Source organism: Hemitrygon akajei, chromosome 1 (genome assembly GCF_048418815.1).
Source record: "Hemitrygon akajei chromosome 1, sHemAka1.3, whole genome shotgun sequence".
Taxonomy (NCBI): domain Eukaryota; kingdom Metazoa; phylum Chordata; class Chondrichthyes; order Myliobatiformes; family Dasyatidae; genus Hemitrygon; species Hemitrygon akajei.
The window spans coordinates 55,473,741-55,496,225 of record NC_133124.1 but is presented as its reverse complement, the minus strand read 5'-3'; the positions used below and the strand labels follow the sequence as shown (position 1 = coordinate 55,496,225).

General features: G+C 40.8%; 1 protein-coding gene across 4 annotated transcripts in view; it reads left to right on the top strand.

Annotated features, from left to right (window-relative positions):
• The window catches only part of trappc9 (trafficking protein particle complex subunit 9), a 535,810-nt gene that overhangs the window by 14,019 nt on the left and 499,306 nt on the right, over positions 1-22,485 (top strand). For all 4 annotated transcript variants that reach the window (XM_073043422.1, XM_073043433.1, XM_073043451.1 and 1 more), the window contains one exon: positions 15,605-15,750. In XM_073043422.1, the coding sequence (XP_072899523.1) occupies positions 15,605-15,750 (146 nt within the window). The remainder of the gene's footprint in view (positions 1-15,604; positions 15,751-22,485) is intronic.

The window sequence follows — 22,485 nt, the reverse complement described above, 5'->3', positions numbered from 1 at the left end:
CCAGTAGAAATTGTAGTCTCTCAGTAAGGTGGATGTTATGTGGGGAGCAACTGGATATTCTAAAAATCTGTTAAATAATGTAATGCCGGTTTCAGTTATGTGGCCTGTGACTGTCATGTAATAAAAACACTTCTGATTCATACATATCCTGTACAAGCTGATAGTTGCATTCTTAATATAACCTATATGTCTTTAAAGACCTGTGACAGTGTTTGTGAAAATACCAAGGCATGCCATGCAATTGGGAAATCACTTTTCCATCATTTTCGATGATCTCCTTTTGGCAAGGCAGCTGTCCTGGAAAATGTGAATTAGAAGGTATTTTTCTCCTTCTATTCACCAGATTCTATGCGACTTAATTGGCTTAAAATCAAAATGTTAAGTCTCATTGGCTCTTCACGTGTCCTTGAATCACTTTGACAATATTAATACCTATGCCAGGATTGACTACAGGGACTAGGAAGACCACAGCCGCAGAGACTTAAAGTTAAGACTCAGAGGTGCGAGGAGTTGTCAGTCTACTTGCAGATGCAGTTATGTCATAGTATTTATAGGAGTGAGTACTGCACAGTCATTGTGGAAACAATTCCATATTCATGCTATTGGCTCTTGTGGTGTACAATGATGCAAAGTTAATTGATCAAATCTAGCAGCTCAGTACAAGAAATTTGTGATTCACTGTGGAATGTCAATAGCAGCAGAATTGTAATCCCTAGTTTTAGTATTTCAACCTTGGTAAAGTAAGTATGGAATCCATCTTTTGCAAACCCTTCAGTAGTTACATAGACACCTGAAGAGTAGACTACCTGTTGGATGAAAGCGACCAACAGCTCTGATAGAGGCAGATGCCAAGTTGTTAAGCTCATCAGTGGGAGGTGGTGCTTTAGCACTGCTGGCCCACCACCTCGAGGGCGTTTTGATCGTAAGCGAGCTGAACTCCTGAAGACAGGTGGCAGATCAACTGGTGATAGCACAGGACAGTTAACATCTTCGTCCAAGTGTATTTTCAATTCAATTCTCGAAGATTATATCAATAAAAGCAAAGATGTACCTAACAATAGATCACAGAGCAATAGAGCGTAAAAATATGTTCTTCAGTTTTCCATGTCTGCGATGACCTTAATGCCAATCCAAGTAATCCATTAATTTAGAATGTAAGGCATTGGATCAAGAGAAACATGGCTGCTTGGATTCAGAATTGCCTTTCACAGAGAAGGCAGAAGCTGGTAGCAGATGGAGTATATTCTGACTGGAGATCAGTGACCAATGGTGTTCCACAGGGATCTGTTCTTTGATTCCTGCTATTTGTGATTTTTATAAATGACTTGGGCAAGGAAGTGGAAAGGTAGGTGAGTAAGTCTGCAGAAGACAGGAAGGTTCATGATGTTGTGGTAATGTAGAAGGTTGTCATTAGTTGCAATAGAACATTGACAGGATACAGAGCTAAGTTGTAAATCAGGTGAACACCAAGAGGGCGGAAACAGGAAGGCTTTAAAGCAAGGCCGTGAAGTTTGAATAAACCTCTTTCGCAACTGCAGCTCACTGACCACGTGTCGTTATTTCAGCACTGCGTGTAGCACACCGCTACAATACGAGGAGAATATGCGCTGTGTGTTTAATATCCAAATGTTATGATGCTATTGACTTATAAGTGACTTATCACTACATTCATGCGAGGAAAATATTCACTGTCTTTAATATTAAATTCATTAGATAAACCCTTTTAGAAACAAAATTGAGTGTATTGGCCACTTATAAGTGACTTCTAGGACTTCTAGTTGACTTGTCACCTATATTCCATTCTGATTAACACCACTCCCCCATCCACAGGTCCGCAAGAATATTGTCAATATTAAACCGGTCTGTGGTGCAAAAAAGGTTGGTGATCCCTGTTCTACAGGGATCTGTTCTGGGACCCCTGCTGTTTCTGAGTTTTATAAATGACTTGAATGAGTCAGTGGAAGTGTGGATTAGTAAGTTTGCAGATGATTCTTGCGTTGGTGGAGTTGTGGATAATGTGGAGGATTGTTGTAGATTATATCTGGACATTGACAGGATGCAGAGCTGGACTGAGAAGTGGCAGATGGAGTTAAGCCTGGAAAAGTGTGAAGAGGTTGAACTTGAAGCCAGAATATGGGGTTAATAGCAGGATTTTTAGCAGTTTTTTTTTGAAGGACTACCCACAGCTTTGGACTGGTTATGCAGAACTCTGTGGTTTGTGTTACATGTGTGTTTCTGGTTGCTCTTTTGTTTTGCTACTTGTGTGATTTGATGGGACTACATCGGTGTGGACTGGTTCTGCAGCCTGCAGTCAACGAATGGCTGAGCTGAATACTCCTAGATTGTTTGATATTCTGTGTTTTAGTCACTCGCTTTATGCTGTTTGCACAGTTTGTTCTTTTTTCCCCCCAGATATTGGGCGTTTGATGTTTTCTTTAAATGGGTTCCATAGTGTTTTTGTTTCATGGCTGCCTGTGGGAAAACAAATCTGAACTGTATTCTGTACACGTACTTTGATAAATGTACATTGAGTCTTTGTCTTGAGGCACAGAGGGATCCTAGGGTCCATGTTCATAGTTGCTGTGCAAGTTGATAAGGTTGCTAACAAGGTGTACGGTATGTTAGCCCTCTTTAGTCGGGAGATTGAGCTCAAGATCCATGAGGTAATATGCAGATATATTAGTGGTATTTAGGATAAATGGAGGGTTATGTTGAAGTGAAGGGTTAGATTGAGATTTGAGTAGGTTAAAAGGTCAGCACAACATCTTGGGCTGAAGGACCTGTACTGCACTGCAATTTGATTTTTGTTTTTGGAGATACAGCAGTGAACAGGCCCTTCTAGCCATGCTGCCTAGCAACTCACTGATTCAACCTAGCTTAATCACAGGACAAGTTACAATGACCAACCAAAAGCTATGTCCTTGGATTTTGAGAGGAAACTGGGGCACCTGGAGGAAACACGCACTCACACAGGAAGTTACATACCAATCTTTTTTTTTAAACAGAGGATGCTGATATCGAGTTCTGCCCTAAGTTGTAATAGTGTTTTGCTAACCACTTTGCTACCATGCCACCCTATTTCTACTGTCATGCTGTAGATACTTCAGTTTTGCAGCTTCTGCAAAAGCTGGTAGAATGTTTTGGTTTCAGCTAAAGATAAGGGGCTGTGTGATGAGCAAACTAGAGGGCCTGAAGGTTGATAAGTCCCCTGGTCCTGATGGGATGTATCCCAGGGTGCTGAAGGAATTGGCAGATGTTATAATAGATGCGTTGGTAATCATTTATTAAAACTCTAGACTTTGGGCAGGTCCCGGCGGACTGGAAGATAGCAAGTGTCACGCCACATTTTAAAAAAGGATATAAGCAAAAGGCCGGCAACTATAGGCCAGTTAGCTTAATATCTGTAGTCGGGAAAATGCTTAAAGCTGTCATTAAGGAAAAAATAGCAAAACATTTAGAAAGGAGTGGTTCCTGTTTGACAAACTTAATGGAGTTCTTTGAGGACATAATGAGTGCAATGGATAGAGGGGAACAGGTGGATGTCATATACTTGGATTTCCAGAAGGTGTTCGATAAGGTGCCGCACAAGAGACTTATAAATAAGATACGGATGCATGGAGTTGGAAGAAGTATATTGGCATGGATAGTGGATTGGTTAACCAATAGGAGGCAGAGAGCTGATATAAATGGGTGTTTCTCTGGTTGGCAGTCGGTGGTGAGTGTTGTGCCACAGGGGTCGGTGCTGGGCCTGCAGCTGTTTACCAATTACATTTATGATTTGGAAGAGGGAACTGAGTGTAACATAGCAAAATTTGTTGATGACAGTAAATTGAGTGGAAAAGCAAATTGTACAGAGGATGTGGAGAGTATGCAGAGGGATATAGATAGGTTAAGTGAGTGGGCCAAGGGCTGGCAGATGGAATACAATGTTGGTAAATGCCAGATCATCCACTTTGGAAGGAATAATGGAAGAGCAGATTATTATTTAAATGGTGAAAGATTGCAGCATGCTGTTGTGCAGAGGAAATTGGGAATCGCAAGAAGTTGGCTTGCAGGTACAACAGGTTATTAAGAAGGCAAATGGAATGTTGGCCTTCATTGCTAGACGGATTGAATTCAAGAGTAGGGAAGTCATGCTGCAACTATACAGGATACTGGTGAGGCCGCACCTGGAGTACTGTGTGCAGTTCTGGTCTCCATACTTGAGGAAGGATATACTGGCTTTGGAGGCAGTGCAGAGGAGGTTTATCAGGTTGATTCCAGGGATGAAGGGGTTAACCTATGAGGAGCGATTGAGTCACCTGGAGCTATACTCTCTGGAGTTCAGAAGAATGAGAGGGGATCTTATAGAAACATACAAAATTTTGAAAGGGATAGATAAGATAGAAGTAGGAAAGTTGTTTCCATTGGTAGGTGAGACTAGAACTAGGGGACATTGCCTCAAGATTCAGGGGAGAAGATTTTAGGATGGAGATGAGGAGAAACTGTTTTTCCCAGAAGGTGGTGAATCTGTGGAATTCTTTGCCCATGGAAGCAGTTGAGGCTTCCTCACTAAATATATTTAAGATACAGTTAGGTTTTTACATAGTAAGGGAATTAAGGGTTAAGGGAAAAAAAGCAGGTAGATGGAGCTGGGTTTATGGACAGATCAGCCATGATCTTATTGAATGCTGGGGCAGGCTTGATGGGCTGGATGGCCTAACTCCTGCTCCAATTTCTTATGTTTTTAACGTTCTTATGATGTTGAACTTTGTGTCAGGCAATCAGGAGGGTGGAATTGGTATAAGGTGTGAAGGAGTGCAGAACAGAAAGAGATTTGTGATGGACATTGGTGGGGTTTGTAGTCTTTTCGGTGGGAGCTGTGAAGAGGACAGGAGGGAAGATGGCTAAGAATGCAGTGGGAAGAAGCGTCCCTGTTGCATGAAGTGCTTTGTGCAAATGAATGGCTCCAAAGAGGAGAGACCACTACTCCTGAGGGAGAGCCCTTTTGCTCAAGATGAATTTTGAATGAAGTTTAGAGTGTGCGTGCTTTCACGCAGACTATGGATCCAATGCGTGAGTAAGAAGACAACTTCAGATGAGCTATAATTTATGTGCACGTTTGGACTGGGTTGACCGAAATGGCCCTTTTGTTGCTTTTTCTCTTTCTACTAACTGTTCCATAAAGCCGGAATTTGTGAAAGTACTTTCTTTATAATTTTGTGGTGTACGATCTGTTAATTTTTTTGCCAACTGACAATTGTGTATGGGCAGTATTTACACAGCATTGGCTCAAATTGAGGTTTCTTTAATCAGAAAATCACGACAACCCTGTTTGGCTGAACCCTAAATCATACCAACCTGAGAAGTATATTGTTTATGAAAGGTGGTCTTCTCACTGCTGAGTCCTTTGGCTGTTTGCAGAGCTGGCTAATGAGCCCAGTGAAGGGGTTACATATCTTTTAAGATTGAGAAGCATAAACAGTAGATAATCAATATTTTTTTCCGAGGGTTGATATGTCTAATACAAGAGGGCATGCATTTAAGGTAGGGAAGGGGTGGGAGAAATTCAAAGAAGATGTATACAGCAAGCTTTTTTTTTAAACAGTGGTGGGTACATGGGGTGGTGTAGGCAAATATGACTGGGGTGTTCAAGGAGCTGTTAGGCACATGAGTATGCAGGAAATGCAAGAATATAGATTTTGTGTAGGCAGAAAGGAATAGTTCAATTAGTTTGGCAAAACGTGGGCTGAAGTGAGTTCTATGTATAGTTGCAATCTGTACAGTTGCAATGCTACTATGACACTGTAATTTCCTTTGGCATCAATAAAGTATCTATCTACTCCTTCCAAAATCCTTGCACCATTGTTGGTCTATATCAAGGGTTCCCAACCTGGGGTCTGTGGACGCCTTGCTTAATAGAAAAATAGAAAACCGATAGCACAATAAAGGCCCTTTGGCCCGCAATACTGAACCGAACATGTACTTGCTTTAGAAATTACCTAGGGTTACAAATAGCCCTCTCTTTTTCTCAGCTCTATGTACCTTGCCAGGAGTCTCTTAAAAGACCCTATTGTATCCGTCTCCACCACTATCGCCGGCAGCCAATTCCATGCACTCACCACTCTGCGTTTTTTTTAAAAAAAAAACTTGCCCCTGACATCTCCTCTGTACCTACTTCCAAGCACCTTAAAACTGTGCCTGCTTGTGCTAGCCATTGCAGCCCTGGGAAAAAGCCTCTGACTATCCACACGATCAATGCCTCTCATCATCTTATACACCTCTATCGGGTCACCTCTCATCCTCCTTTGCTCCAAGGAGAAAAGGCTGAGTTCACTCAACCTATTCTCATAAGGCATGCTCCCCAATCCAAGCAACATCCTTGTAAATCTCCTCTGCATCCTTTCTATGGTTTCCACATCCCTTCCTGTAGTAAGGTGACCAGAACTGAGCACAGTACTCCAAGTGGGGTCTGACCAGGATCCTATATAGCTGTAACATTACCCCTTGGCTCCTAAACTCAATCTCACGGTTGATGAAGGCCAATACACCACATGCCTTCTTAACCACACAATCAACCTGTGCAGCAGCTTTGAGTGTCCTATGGACTCAGACCCCAAGATCCCTCTAATCCTCCACACTGCCAAGAGTCTTACTATTAATACTATATTCTGCCATCATATTTGACCTTTCAAAATGAACCACCTCATGCTTATCTGGGTTGAACTTCATCTGCCACTTCTCAGCCCAGTTTTGCATCCTATCAATGTCCCACTGTAAACCTCTGACAGCCCTCCACTCTATCCACAACACCTCCAACCTTTGTGTCATCAGCAAACTTACTAATCCATCCCTCCACTTCCTCATCCAGGTCATTTATAAAAATCACGAAGAGTATGGGTCCCAGAACAGATCCCTGAGGCACACCATTGGTCACTGACCACCATGCAGAATATGACCTATCTACAACCACTCTTTGCCTTCTGCGGGCCAGCTAGTTCTGAATCTACAAAGCAAAGTCCCTTTGGATCCCCTGCCTCATTACTTTCTCAATAAGGCTTGCATGGTATGCCTTATCAAATGCCTTGCTGAAATCCATATATATTACATCCACTGCTCCACCTTCCTCAATGTGTTTAGTCACATCCTCAAAAAAAAAAATTCAGTCAGGCTCATTAGCATGACCTGCCTTTGACTAAGCCATGCTGACTATACCTAATCATATTATGCCTCTCCAAGTGTTTATAAATCCTGCCTCTCAGGATCTTCTCCATCAACTTACCATTCACTGAAGTAAGACTCACTGGTCCATAATTTCCTGGGCTATCTCTACTCTCTGTTGAAAAAGGGAACAACATCTGCAACCCTTCAATCCTCTGGAATCTCTCCCGTCCACATTGATGATGCAAAGACCATTGCCAGAGGCTCAGCAATCTCCTTCTTCAGCTCCCACAGTAGCCTGGGTATATCTCGTTTGGTCTTGATGACTTGTCCAACTTGATACTTTGCAAAAGCTCTAGCACATCCTCTTTCTTAATGTCTATATGCTCAAGCTTTTCAGCCTGCTGTAAGTCATCCCAACATCGTCAAAGTCCTTTTCTGTAGTGAAGACTGAAGCAAAGTATTCATTAAGTATCTCTGCTCTCTCCTCTGGTTTCATACACATTTTTCCATTGTCACACTTGATTGGTCCTATTCTCTAGCATCTTATCCTCTTGCTCTTCACATACTTGGGGTTTTCCTTAATCCTGCTCACCAAGGCCTACTCATGGCCCCATCTGGCTCTCCCAAGTTCATACGTAAGCTCCTTTCTGCTAGCCTTGTAATTTTCAGGATCTTTATCATGGCATTTGATGCACCATCAATAACTCTCAGAGGCGGGAGTGAACGATGGGCTTTTATTAGCAGCAAAAGGGAGCACGGCATCTCAGAGACTGAAGGGGAGCAGTGCCTCCAATCGCCTCTATACAGGGGTCTGTGGGAGGAGCCACAGGAGCAGTCAGCAGAGGGGTGTGTCCAGACAGGTATACATAGTTTACCACAGTGTTGTCGAGAAGAAACTTCAGTATGATCAAGGACAGGGGAAGCAGTTGTCTTTGTTTCTTCCCCCCCCCCCCATTTCGTGGACTCTGAACAGTTTCTTGCTCTTGGATAATCTAATCAGAGCAACTGAATGTGGACACAGGAAGCTTCAGGTAATGATCTGCTAAACCTGAGACCATTCTCAAACAAATACCCATTTGTTATGAAAAGGGCATGGACTCTGAACTGATTCTTGCTCTGGGACAATCTCATCAGAGCAATATACAGTGGCATGCAAAAGTTTTCAGCACCCATATAACAATTACAGCATGGAAACAGGCCATCTCGGCCCTTCTAGTCCGTGCCGAACGCTTACTCTCACCTAGTTCCACTGACCCACACTCAGCCCGTAACCCTCCATTCCTTTCCTGTCCATATACCTATCCAATTTTACTTTAAATGACAATACTAAACCTGCCTCTACCACTTCTACTGGAAGCTCGTTCCACACAGCTACCACTCTCTGAGTAAAGAAATTCCCCCTCGTGTTACCCTTAAACTTTTGCCCCCTAACTCTCAACTCGTGTCCTCTTGTTTGAATCTCCCCTACTCTCAATAGAAAAAGCCTATCCACGTCAACTCTATCTATCCCCCTCATAATTTTAAATACCTCTATCAAGTCCCCTCTCAACCTTCTACGCTCCAAAGAATAAAGACCTAACTTGTTCAATCTTTCCCTGTAACTTAGGTGCTGAAACTCAGGTAACATTCTAGTAATCTTCTCTGTTCTCTCTGTATTTTGTTGGTATCTTTCCTGTAGTTTGCTGTCCAGAACTGTAAACAATACTCCAAATTCGGCCTTACCAATGCCTTGTACAATTTTAACATTACATCCCAACTCCTGCACTCAATGCTCTGATTTATAAAGGCCAGCACACCAAAAGCTTTCTTCACCACCCTATCCACATGAGATTCCACCTTCAGGGAACTATGCACTATTATGCCTAGATCACTCTGTTCTACTGCATTCTTCAATGCCCTACCATTTACCATGTATGTCCTATTTGGATTATTCCTACCAAAATGTATCAGCTCACACTTATCAGCATTAAACGCCATCTGCCATCGTTCAGCCCACTCTTCTAACTGGCCTAAATCTCTCTGCAAGCTTTGAAAACCTACTTCATTATCCACAACATCACCTACCTTAGTATCATCTGCATACTTACTAATCCAACTTACCACCCCATCATCCAGATCATTAATGTATATGACAAACAACATTGGACCCAGTACAGATCCCTGAGGCACACCACTAGTCACCGGCCTCCAACCTGACAAACAGTTATCCACCACTACTCTCTGGTATCTCCCACCCAGCCACTGTTGAATCCATTTTACTACTTCAATATTAATACCTAACGATTGAACCTTCCTAACTAACCTTCCGTGCGGAACCTTGTCAAAGGCCTTACTGAAGTCCATATAGACAACATCCACTGCTTTACCCTCGTCAACTTTCCTCATAACCTCTTCAAAAAATTCAATTAGTTTTGTCAAACATGACCTTCCACGCACAAATCCATGCTGACTGTTCCTAATCAGACCCTGTCTATCCAGATAATTATATATACCATCTCTAAGAATACTTTCCATTAATTTACCCACCACTGACATCAAACTGATAGGCCTATAATTGTTAGGTTTACTCTGAGAACCCTTTTTAAACAATGGAACCACATGAGCAATATGCCAATCCTCCAGCACCATCCCCGTTTCTAATGACAAATTAGACCTGGTCAAAATTTCTCTTACTGTGAATAGTTAAGTGAATAGAAGATGAGCTGATCTCCAAAAGTCATAAAGTTAAAGATGAAGCATTCTTTTCAACATTTTAAGCAAGATTAGTGTATTCTTTTTGTTTTGTACAATTTTAAAGTGGGGGAAAAAAGGAAAGGAGCACTATGCAAAAGTTTGGGCAGCCCAAGAGATTTGAGCTCTCAGATAACTTTTACCAAGGTCTCAGATCTTAATTAGCTTGTTAGGGCTATGGCTTGTTCACAGTCATCGTTAGGAAAGGCCAGGTGATGCAAATTTCAAAGCTTATAAATACCCTGACTCCTCAAACCTTGTCCCAACAATCAGCAGCATGGGCTCCTCTAAGCAGCTACCTAGCACTCTGAAAATTAAAATAAATGATGCCCACAAAGGAGGAGAAGGCTATAAGAAGATAGCAAAGCATTTTCAGGTAGCTGTTTCCTCAATTCGTAATGTAATTACAAAATGGCAGTTAACAGGAACGATGGAGGTCAAGTTGAGGTCTGGAAGACCAAGAAATCTTTCCAAGAGAACTGCTCATAGGATTGCTGGAAAGGCAAATCAAAACCCCCGTTTGATTGCAAAAGACCTTCAGGAAGATTTATCAGACTCTGGAGTGGTGGTGCACTATTCTACTGTGCAGTGACACCTGCACAAATATGACCTTCATGGAAGAGTCCTAAGAAAACCTTTTCTGCGTCCTCACGACAAAATTCAGCATCAGAAGTTTGCAAAGGAACATCTGAACAAACCTGATGCATTTTGGAAACAAGTCCTGTGGACTGATGAAGTTAAAATAGAATTTCTTGGCCACAATGAGCAAAGGTATGTTTGGAGAAAAAAGGGTGCAGAATTTTATGAAAAGAACATCTCTCCAGCTGTTAAGCACAGGGGTGGATTGATCATGCTTTGGGCCTGTGTTGCAGCCAGTGGCACGGGGAACATTTCACTGGCAGAGTGAACGAATTCAATTAAATACCAGCAAATTCTGGAAGCAAACATCACATCGTCTGTTTAAAAAAAAAAGCTGAAGATGAAATGAAGATAGCTTCTACAACAGGATAATGATCCTAGCCACACCTCAAAATCCACAATGGACTACTTCAAGAGGCGCAAGCTGAAGGTTTTGCCATGGCCCTCACAGTCCCCCGACTGTGTCCCCCATCATTGAAAATCTGTGGATAGACCTCAAAAGAGCAGTGCATGCAAGATGACCCAAGAATCTTACAGAACTAGAAGCCTTTTGCAAGGAAGAATGGGTGAAAATCCCTCAAACAAGAATTGAAAGTCTCTTAGCTGGCTACAGAAAGAGTTTACAAGCTGTGATTCTTGCCAAAGGGGGTGTTACTGACCATGCAGGGTGCCCAAACTTTTGCTTAGGGCCCTTTTCCTTTTTTGTTATTTTGAAACTGTAAAAGATGGAAATAAATAAGTAATCTTGCTTAAAATATTAAAGAAATGTGTCATCTTTAACTTTATGCCTTTTGGAAATCAGGACATCTTTTACTCAATTAGCTATTCACAGTAACAGAAATTTTGACCAGGGGTACCCAAACGTTTGCATGCCACTGTACCTGAGGCCATTCTCAGAGGAGAGTCTACTTGTTAAGTAAAATGCCAGACTTACAATCGGTAATCTTGTTAGACTCTGTCTGGGTTGCCTCATTTAATTGGCTTGGACCAGTCAGAGTGTAAAGACACAGATACACAAGGCTGGGATGGGCAGAGCCATGAAACAAAGTGGGCTGTAGTCCTGGACAATGATCAGTAAGAAGGTGACCCAGGTAGGTCAGGTGACCTTGAGCTAATGGGATGGAGATCCAATGGCTCATTTGATGAGGAACAGTATAAGACTCAGGAGCTCCAAATACGCAGGAGCAATAACACTCCAGCAGCCAGAAACCAACCATTGCAGATAAGGAGGACCTCACGGACACATGGAGATCTGGACCACGAGGAACACCTGGCCAGCGTAGACTGGGTAATATCTTTTTCTTTTCATTGGACTGTTCATTGAGTGTCAGGGGTTCTAGTAGGAAGCACACAGGTAGATAAGAGTGTGAACCCACCTGCTTTTTTAGTTGAAATAATAAAAGTTACTTGTCGGGATATACAGATTCTCTGTGCCTCACTGATCATTATTACAAGGGGTGATTCTTGTAACAATGGTATTAATCCATGGCATTAAAAAAAAAAGGCGGGGAATACCTGCTCTATATTATCTTTTAAGTGTATTGCATCACTGACCTCTATTACCTAGAAAGGCAGTTGATAGTGAAATACATTTTTTTCCCTGGTTCTGATGAAAGCTCTGCAAACTGAGCAATTGATTTTTGGCTCACTTTCACATATGTATTCATGGTTTGGTCACTGGTGGAATAATATCTAATTTTTGGATACTAACATCAGTAAAGAGCTTATTCTTCTTTTCTATTATTAGCCTGTTCAAAATATCAGGATTTGCAATGGACATCATTTGTAATTTGTCATTGAGCTAATATCAAGAAAGCTGTAACCTGATTTTACATTAATTTGTGTTTACAGAATATTGATTTGCCAAATTGCTTGCTGTACTTGTCTATATACCATTGAATACATTTGGGACATTCTGAATCTTAAAAGTCTAATAACAGTATACTTGAATTGAATTGACTTTATTTCATACATCCTTCACGTACATTAGGAGTAAAAATTACATTACGTCTCTGTCTAAATGTGCAATGTGCAATCATAGTAATTTATAATATATAGAACAGTCAACGTAACATAGAAATGTACTCAAATCAGTGTGAGTTAGTCAGTCTGATGGTCTGGTGGAAGAGGCTGTCCCCAACCCTGTTGGTCCTGGCTTTTATGCTGTGATACAGTTTCCTGGATGGTAGCAGCTGGAATAGACCGTGGTTGGGGTGACTTGGGTCCCCAATGATTCTTTGTGTCCGCACCACTCTGCAGAGTCCTGTGATTAAGGGAGGGTACAGTTCCCATAGCTGGCAGTGATGCAGCCAGTCGGGATGCTCTCAATTGTGCTCCTGTAGAAAGTTCTTAGGATATGGTGGCCCATACCAAACTTCCTCAACTGTCTGAAGTGAAAGAGGCGCTGTTGTGCCTTTTTCTACACACTGTGTGTACAGACCACGTGAGGTCCTTGGTGATGTGGATGCCAAGGAACTTAAAGCTGTTTACCCCCTCTCAACCACAGGTCCATCGATGGCAATAGGGGTTAGCCTGGCTCCATTCCTCCTGTAATCCACAACCAGCTCCTTTGTTTTTGTAACATTATGTAGAATTCTTATTCCAGGCATAAGGTGTCAGCACTTGACATTTGAAGCTAACCAAAACCACAAGTTTAGGAAATGAGCTCTTTCAACAATACCGTAATAATGACTTGGCCACAACTTCAAAAGAAGGTTTGTTTTCTGTGTGGGTGAACAGTCTAATTCCATTGTGAGAATGCCTAGCAATTGGCCAAAGCTGGTGAAAAATGAATGTAGACAGTTAAAATATTTTTGTGGTATGATATTTTCATGTGAAATGTAGAGAGTGGGAGTGCCCCAAGGCCAGTATGGGAACTGTTTGTTGTAGTCGATCTCCCTGAGGACTTGGCTTTTTTTTGGTTTATCATGAATCTTTTGGTTTGGCAATGCTTTAATTATATACAAATGGAAAATGTCCGGAGAACTTCCTAAAAGTTGATTGCTCTAAAAGAGTTGTGAGTGGTTGACTGAACTTAGCATACAGAATCGTGATGATTTTTGTTTAACTGTTTGTATTTGCACAACAGATTAATTTTTCAATACAAAATAGCTTTAAATCAAAAGCGCAAGTTATTAAATTTAAAGATCTAATCTGAATTGCAAGTAAGTACTGCTAATAGCTGAACAGAATGTAATCAAGTTTTTTTTCAGTGTAGTGTTACTGGAAAGTTTAATGAGAAGAGTGCATTAAACGACCCAGGCTTGCAAGTGAGAATTTACAAATTATTTGAAAATATAATTGGAACTTCATGGTGAACTCATAGTTTGGAATGTATGATGTGAAGTTTGCACTGAGCTTTGACTTTTAGTGAATGTTAAAAATTTTATTGATAAAATGAAAAATAAATGAAGTTGACTGGATAAGGAAAAAGGAATCTGCAAGGAAAAATTTGAATCCATTGTATCTCTTTTGTAGAGTTACAGTCTCCCCTGTTCATAGGTCTGCACGTTGCTTGTGGGCCCTTAAAATGTGCTGTCAGTCATTATTTCTGAATTAATACTTTTGCTGGTATTAGAAACCATTGAACTCTAATGTTATTCAAAGTACATTTACTATCAAAGTACATATGTCACTATATACAAGATTTGTTTTCTTGTGGGCATAGGTAATAAATCCAAGAAACAATAGAATCAATGAAGGACTGCCCCCAACAGGACAGACAAACAACCAACATGCAAAAGACAACAAACTGCAAATACAAAAAGAAAAATGAGATGATAAATAAGTAATGAACAATACATATCGAACATGAGATGCATAGTCCTTGAAAATGAGTCCATCAGTTGTTGGAGCATTTCAGTGATGGGCCAAGTGAAGCTGAGTGATATTATCCTCTTTGGTTCAAGAGCCTGATGGATGAGGGGTAATGACCTTTTCTGAACCTGGTGGTGTGAGTTCTGAGGCTCCTGTACCACCACCATGATGGCAGCAGTAAGAACAGGGCATGTCCTGGGTGGGTGGTGGGACTCCTTGATGATAGATGCTGCTTTCCTGTTACAGTGCTCTGTGTAGATATGCTCAGTGGTGGGGAGTGTTTACCTGTGATGGACTGGGCATATCCACTACCTTTTGTAGGATTTTCCATTCAAGAGAATTGGTGTTTACATACCAGGCTTAATGCAACCGATTCGAGTTTTTTTTTGGACTGATACCTCATTTCAAAGGCCTGCTGGTGATGTGTAGGCCAATGAAGAGAGGAGGCTGTAACTCTACAAAAGAGAAACAATGGAATTAAATTTTTCCTTAGTTTCCTTTTTCCTTAACCAGTTAATCACATGATACATGATTCAATTTTGCATAGATTTTTAAAAAAAAGGTTAAATGTTTGTCAGCAAACACAAGGAAATCTGCAGATGCTGGAAATTCAAACAACACACAAAATGCTGGTGGAACACAGCAGGCCAGGCAGCACCTATAAGGAGAAGCACTGTCGACGTTTCAGGCCGAAATGTCGACAGTGCTTCTCCTTATAGATGCTGCCTGGCCTGCTGTGTTCCACCAGTATTTTGTGTATGTTAAATGTTAGTCAACTTTATTTGGAATGCCCATATGGCAAAAGTAATTTTGCATTTATAAATTTTCATTTAATTTTATTATTTTGAATTGTGTTCCATTTAAATAAAAACTAAATTTCTTTAATTTAAATTTGGATGTTTATCATTGGGAACTATTTGAAGTAACTGCTGAAAATGGTGAAAACCAGCTGGTACCTGTTAAGCATTTCATGAACTTTTAATGATGGAGATGAGAACTTAAAATGCATTGCACTCCTTGATCTTCTGAATTTGGCGTTTTTATAATATGTTTACAGACATCTCATTTATGAATTAGAATACCTTCACTAAGATGAAATTTCTTGCAAATTAGTTTACATTGCTGCATTTATTTTGTGTCAGTGTTCAAACAAAAACAAACTTAAATTGACTGAAGTTGCACTGAGTTACCAGTGAACACATGTTTGTCTTTCCCAGGGAATAATATTGGAACCATATCATTATAGCTGATTCTTATATTAAATCTGTGCTTGTAGGCATTACAAGAAGCGTTGCCAGGGCAGAATGCGAAAACATGTTGGTGACCTTTGCTTGCAAGCAGGCATGTTACAAGATGCTCTTGTTCATTACCATATGGCTGTAGAACTACTTCGCTCTGTGAATGATTTTCTGTGGTTGGGAGGTAAGTTTCTTATGCAAATGAACTGAATTGATGTAAGTTGCAAGTTGTACTATTGCTAGTTTCTCATTTTTTGGACAACTTAGACTGTGATTTCCAAGTATAATAGTTATGACTTTTTTTTGCAAACAGGAAGATTGGGGGATGTAGAATTAACTTTTTCTTAATGACGTAATGGTTTCGAGCAGGAAAGGTGAAATAAAGGAAGACTTTGAATACTTTTGCCATTGAAATGTAGTGAGAAAGAATCTGAAACATGGGAAACATTTCATTAGTTCTGCAAACTTAATGGAAGTACCATTCCAAAGTATATCACTTGATAATGAATTGGTTGATAATATTATGAAGTACTTTAATTTTTTTCACTTGATAGCAGACGTTTGAAATATAGAAAAGACAGCCATCATTCCCCACCTCCCACCCAGCTGTTGAGAATGATCAAGTTGTACAGCACAGGGTCATGGTTAGCTCTAATGCACTGGCTTCTACCTACAGTCTTCATCACAATAAACAGTCTTCAACCAATTTGATTAAATCCACGTGATTTTAGGAACTATCTGAGAACAATAGGTACAGTAAAGGTCATAAGAACAGATAATATGCCATCTCCACATCTCAAAGATTTGCTTTGTTTCAATGTGGCGTTCGGTGCCACGGTAACATAGTGGTTAGCGCAATCTATTACAGCTTGTGGCATCAGATTTCTCAATTCAATCCTGGCATCCTCTGCAAAGAGTCTGTAAGTCCTCCCTGTGGAATGTGTGGGTTTCCTTTTGATGTTCCAGTTTCCTCCCACAGTCCAAAGACCTAGTTAGTAGGTTAATTGGTCATTGTAAAACCGTCCCATGATTTAGTATTATATTGGAAGTTGCTGGGTGGGGCAGACCAGAAGAACTTATTGCATGCTGTATCTCTAAATAGATTTTACTTGCAGTGCTTGATAACAAAACATGTTTTGAACTAAGCATCAAGGACCCTTGGTAAAGTTGGATTTTTACTGTGTACAGATCCATGATCTTGTGCTGACCAACTTGTTCATTCTAAACAGTAGGATGGGGGGTGGGGATTGGTGGTTGGCCATTCACTTCAGCCTTAGGATATCAGTGCAGGACTTTGTTGAGGTTGTCCCAGGCCTAGCTGCCTTCCCCTGCATCATCAATGATCTTAAGTTCAGAAGGTCAGAATTGGAGATGTAGAATAATAAATGAATAATGTTCAATTATATTTACTGCTTTTCAGCTATTAAATAGTTTTTCACTTGTATGCAGATAACCTAAGTAACATTCAGACATGGTCTAATCAGTGACAAAAACAGAACAAAGAACAGTATAGCACAGGAATAGGCCTTTGGTCTCCCAGTGTTATTTCAAATTAAATTAGTAATCAAAACCCTAACTAAACTAATCTTTCTGTCCATATCCTCCCATTTTCTGCACATTCGTGTGCCTACCTTAAGAGTTTCTTGAATGCCCCGATCAGATTTGTTTGCACCACATCAGGCAACACATCAGGTACTCACCAAGATGAGAAAATCTGCAGATGCTGGAAATCCAAGCAACGTGCACAAAATGCTGGAGGAACTCAGCAGACCAGGCAGCATCGATGGAAAACTGTGAACAGTTTTAGGACTGGGGCGGGGGGAGAATGAAGTGGGGGGGAGGGGCAGAAGTAGTACATGGTGAAAGGTGATAAGAGGATAAGTGAAACTGGGATTGGAGGGGTGAAGTAAAAGAGCTGGGAAGTTGATGGGTGAAGGAGATAAAGGGTTGGAGAAGGGTGAGTATGATAGGCGAGGGTAGAAGACCATGGAAGAAAGGGAAGGGAGAGGAACACCAGAGGGAGGTGATGGGCAGGTAAGGAGGATTAACATGAAAGTGGATTAGGAAAACCATGCCAGTACTGGACCTAGAGAGAATTTGTAAAATGTTTAAATAATGGCTTTTTAGAACAGCTTGTTGTTGAGCTTGCTGGGGGATCGGCTGTGCTGGATTGGGTGTTGTGCAATGATCTGGAGTTGATAAGACAGCTTAAGGTTAAGGAACCCTTAGGAACAGTGATTACAATATGATCGAGTTCATTTTGAAATTTGAGAAAGAGAAATTAAATTCCAATGTGCCAATATTTCAGTGGAATAAAGGAAATTACAATGGCATGAGAGGGGAACTGGCCGAAGTTGACCGGAAAGGGACACTAGCAGGAAGGACAGCAGAGCAGAAATGGCTGGAGTTTCTGCGAATGATGCGGAAATTGCAAGATAGATATATTCAAAATAAAAATTTTTCGAATGGAAGAAGGACACTACCATGGCTGACAAATGAAGTCGGAGCCGAAGTAAAAGCAAAAGAGAGGACATACAAGGATGCCAAAGCTAATGGGAAGATAGAGGATTGGGAAGCTTTTTTTAAAAGAAAAACAACTTTCAGAAGGAAACGAGAAAGGTCATTGGGAAGGAAAAAATGAATTAGGAAAGGAAGCTGGCAACTAATCAAAAAAGATACTAAATTTTTTTTAAAGTATATAAAGGGTAAAAGAAAGTCAAGCATAGATATAGGACCAATAGAATGTGATGCTGGAGATATTGTAATGAGAGATGCATAGATGGCAGAGGAACTGAATGTGTATTTTGCATCCGTCTTCACAGTGGAAGACGTGTAGTATACCAGACATTCAGGAGTATGTGCAGTGAAAATTATGACTGAGAAGGTGCTCAGGAAGCTTCATGGTCTGAGGGTGGATAAATCTCTTGGACCTGGTGGATTGCACTCTTGGGTTCTGAAGGAAGTAGATGGAAACATTGTGGAGGCATTAACAATGATCTTTCAAGAATTGATAGATTCTGGCATTGTGTTGGATGACTGGAAAATTGCAAATGTTATTCTGCTATTTAAGAAGGGCGGAAGGCAGCAGAAAGGAAACTATAGACCTGTTAGCCTGACATCAGTGGTTGGGAAGTTGTTGGAATCGATTGTTAGGGATGAGATTACGGAGTACCTGGAAGCACATAACAAGATAGACCTAAGCCAGCATGGTTTCCTGAAAGGAAAATCCTGCCTAACAAACCTACTGCAATTTTTTTTGAGGAAATTACAAGCAGGGTAGACAAAGGAGATGCAGTGGATGTGGTGTACTTGGATTTTTCAGAAGGCTTTTGACAAGGTGCTGCACATTAGGTTGTTTAGCAAGGTAAGAGCCTATGGACTTACAAGGAAGTTACTAGCATGGGTGGAGCATTGGCTGGTCGTCAGAAAACAGAGTGGGAATAAAGGGATCCTATTCTGGCTGGCTGCCAGTTACCAGTGGTGTTCCACAGGGGTCGGAGTTGGGACTGCTGTTTCTTACAATGTATGTCAATGATTTGGACTATGGGATTAATGGATTTGTGGCTAAATTTGCTGATGATACAAAGATGGGTGGAGAAGCAGGTAATGTTGAGGAAACAGAGCCTGCAGAGAGACTTGGATAGTTTAGGGGAATGGGCAAAGAAGTGGCAAATGAAATACAATGTTGGAAAGTGTATGGTCATGCACTTGGGAAGAAATAAGCAGGCATACTTTTATTTAGATGGGGAGAGAATTCAAAATGTTGAGATGCAAAGGAACTTGGGAGTCCTTGTGCAAGATACCCTAAAGGTTAACTGTCAGGTTGAGTCCGTGGTGCAGAAGGCAAATGCAATGTTGGCATTCATTTCTGGAGGTGTAGAAGAAAAGAGCAGGGATGTGATGTTGAGGCTCTATAAGGCTTTTGTGAGACCACATGCAGTTTTGGGCTTCTGATTTTTAGAAAGGATATACTGACATTGGAGAGGGTTCAGAGAAGATTCATGAGAATGATTCCTGGAATGAAAGGGTTACCGTATGAGGAATGTCTGGCAGCTCTTGTGCTGCATTCCCTGGAGTTCAGGAGAATGAGGGGGGATCTCATAGAAACATTCTGAATGTTAAAAGGCCTGACCAGATTAGATAAGGCAAAGTTATTTCCCATGGTGGGGAGTCTAGGACAAGACTGCATGACTTCAGGATTGAAGGACATCCATTTATAACAGAGATGCAGAGAAACTACTTTAGTTGGAGGGTGGTAAATCTATGGAATTTGTTACCACGAGCAGCTGTAGAAGTCAAGTCTTTGGGTGCATTTAATGCAGAAATAGATAGGCTTTTGATTAGCCAGGGCATCAGAAGGTATGGGGAGAAGGCAGGGGAGTGGGGATGACTGGAAGAATTAGATCAGCCCATGATTGATTGGCGGAGCAGACTCGGGCCGAATAGCCTACTTTTACTCCTATATCTTAAGGTCTTAAATGTCAAGGATACATGGATAAACACTCTTGTTGGAAATGGACATTCCCTTGCTCTTGTGTTGTGAATATCGCTTGACACATTAGAATGTTGTATCGGTCTTGCTATACAACATTGGGGCTTTATTTTATCATGATGTGTGAATGGAATTAAAATGACATCAGTTTTGTTTTGAGAAAGAATGGATAGACATGTGGAGCATAATATCATTTTGGGTAATGGAGCAAAGTTTTTGGCATTTTGATTTCTGTAGAGTTCGATAATTTCCTTTTTATTGTGTTATGAGTCTCCTTTGGTTCTAAAACTGTAACAAACTTAGTGGGTGAATTGGAACATCAATCTTTTGCCTTAAATGTTTTGTTGCTGGGGTTATTTTGGCTATCAAAATTATCTAATAGGTTTAGTAACCACCTGATCTGTAGTTTTGTGTTTGTCCTTGGGGCTTTGTTCATTTCCTGTAAATTTCAAAGTTTATATAGAAATTCATAGGATAAGTTTCATATTTCGCGTATCTACATAGGAAGTTTATGGTCCAAATGCTCACTTCTTAGGATGGCAGAAACTTGAAGCAATACAAGTATAGGCAAATTGATGGGGGTCAATGGCACATCCCAAGTTTGTATTAAACTTTCTTTTGTTCTGTGGTTGGCAACAGTGAATATAGAATTGAGTCAGGTTTTACAAACAACTAACTTAACCGCAAGTTAACTGCTATATGGCAATTTAACAAACAGCCAAACTCTGGAATAGTTCTTAAAGTGGTAAATTCGAACAGACTTAATTTGAAAGTCCCAAGTGATCTATGCAGTCAGTAAGGAGAGACTTCCCTGAAAACTGATTTCTTCCGAGATGTGATGTTACTGCTGCTCCCAGCAGAGAGATGCCTTGTCCAAAGGATTCACAATGAAGGAAATAAAATGGCTTAAAGGAACTGACCTTTTTGCTGGAGGGTGAACACTGCAAAGACCTTGCTGATCTTGCAGGGGTTATCTCAGATGCAGGCCACTATTACTGAATGAAGATTCAATAAGGTCGATCCTTTACAAAACCGTCGAATGACACCAACTTTACTCAATTCTTCGTGTTCCCGTACTTTGGTAAAGTCTTCACTCTCCAATACTAGACTGTAGAGGCAAAACCAAGGTGCAACAAACAAGAACTGGCAGCGATTGGTGAAACTGCCGGCACAACGGTTTTTGCACTTCAGAATAGAAAGTAAAAACTCTACTTTAAAATGAAACATAAGATGGGACAAATACACAGCAGAACTAACTAATGAACTAACCCTGTGATAACAGGGGTTTCCCCTTGTATACCTGTTGGAGCATGCCATCACATGACCTCACTGGTGGGAAAATTACATCATGTGACCTCACTGGTGGGAAAATTACATCACCCCACCATCACAAGACAATTATATCATGCTCACAAGATACTCAATTACATCATGGTCATAAGACAGTCACAAGATATCCATGGGGTATGTAACACTTTCAAAGGAAGAAAGTAGTGAACCACTTGAGATTTGGAACATGCATATAGCCCATCATTATGATAATATTGTTTCATTTTTGTTAATATTTCCATCATTTATTATTTCAAGCTTCAAACATTCTTAGCTTTCACTTTTCTGTAAATTTGATGCCTCCTAAAACAACGTTGAACAAGTTTCAATGAGTAATAAGGCTAGAATTACTAGTAATAAGGTTAGTAGTAAGTAGTAACCTTAGTAGTAAGGTAGTATCATAAACAAGGTCAATGAACTTAGAGCATGAATCAACATATGGAATCATTATGTCGTTGTGGCCATTACAGAGACTTGGATGTCTCAGGATCAGGAATGCCCGATGAGCGCAGGGCTTTAGATGTTTCAAAAAGGACAGGGAGGGAGGCAAAAGAGGTGGAAACATTGTTGCTAATCAGGGATAGTATCCCGGCTGCAGAAAAGGAGGAAATAATGGAGGGATTGTCTACTGAGTCATTGTGGGTGGAAGTCAGAAACAGGAAGGGGACAAAACTCTACTGGGTGTTTTTTTAAAAATTAAACCCCCCCCCAGTAGTAACAGAGACATCAAGGAGCAGATGGGGAGGCAAATTCTGGAGCGGTACGATAATAGTAGGGTTGTTGTGATGGGTGATTTTAACTTTTCTAATATTGACTGGCATCTCCTTAGAGCAAGGAGTTTAGAGGGGTGGAGTTTGTTAGGTATGTTCAGGAAGGTTTCCTGACGCATACTGGAGGAAAGGCTGTACTTGACCTGGTATTGGAAAATGAACTTGGTCAGGTGCCAGATCCCTCAGTGGGAGAGCATTTTGGAGGTAGTGATCACTACTCTATCTCCTTTACCCTAGCACTGCAGAGGGATAAGAGTGGACAATTTGGGAAAACATTTAATTGGGGAAGGGGAAAATGCGCTATTAGGCAGGAACTTGGGAGCATAAA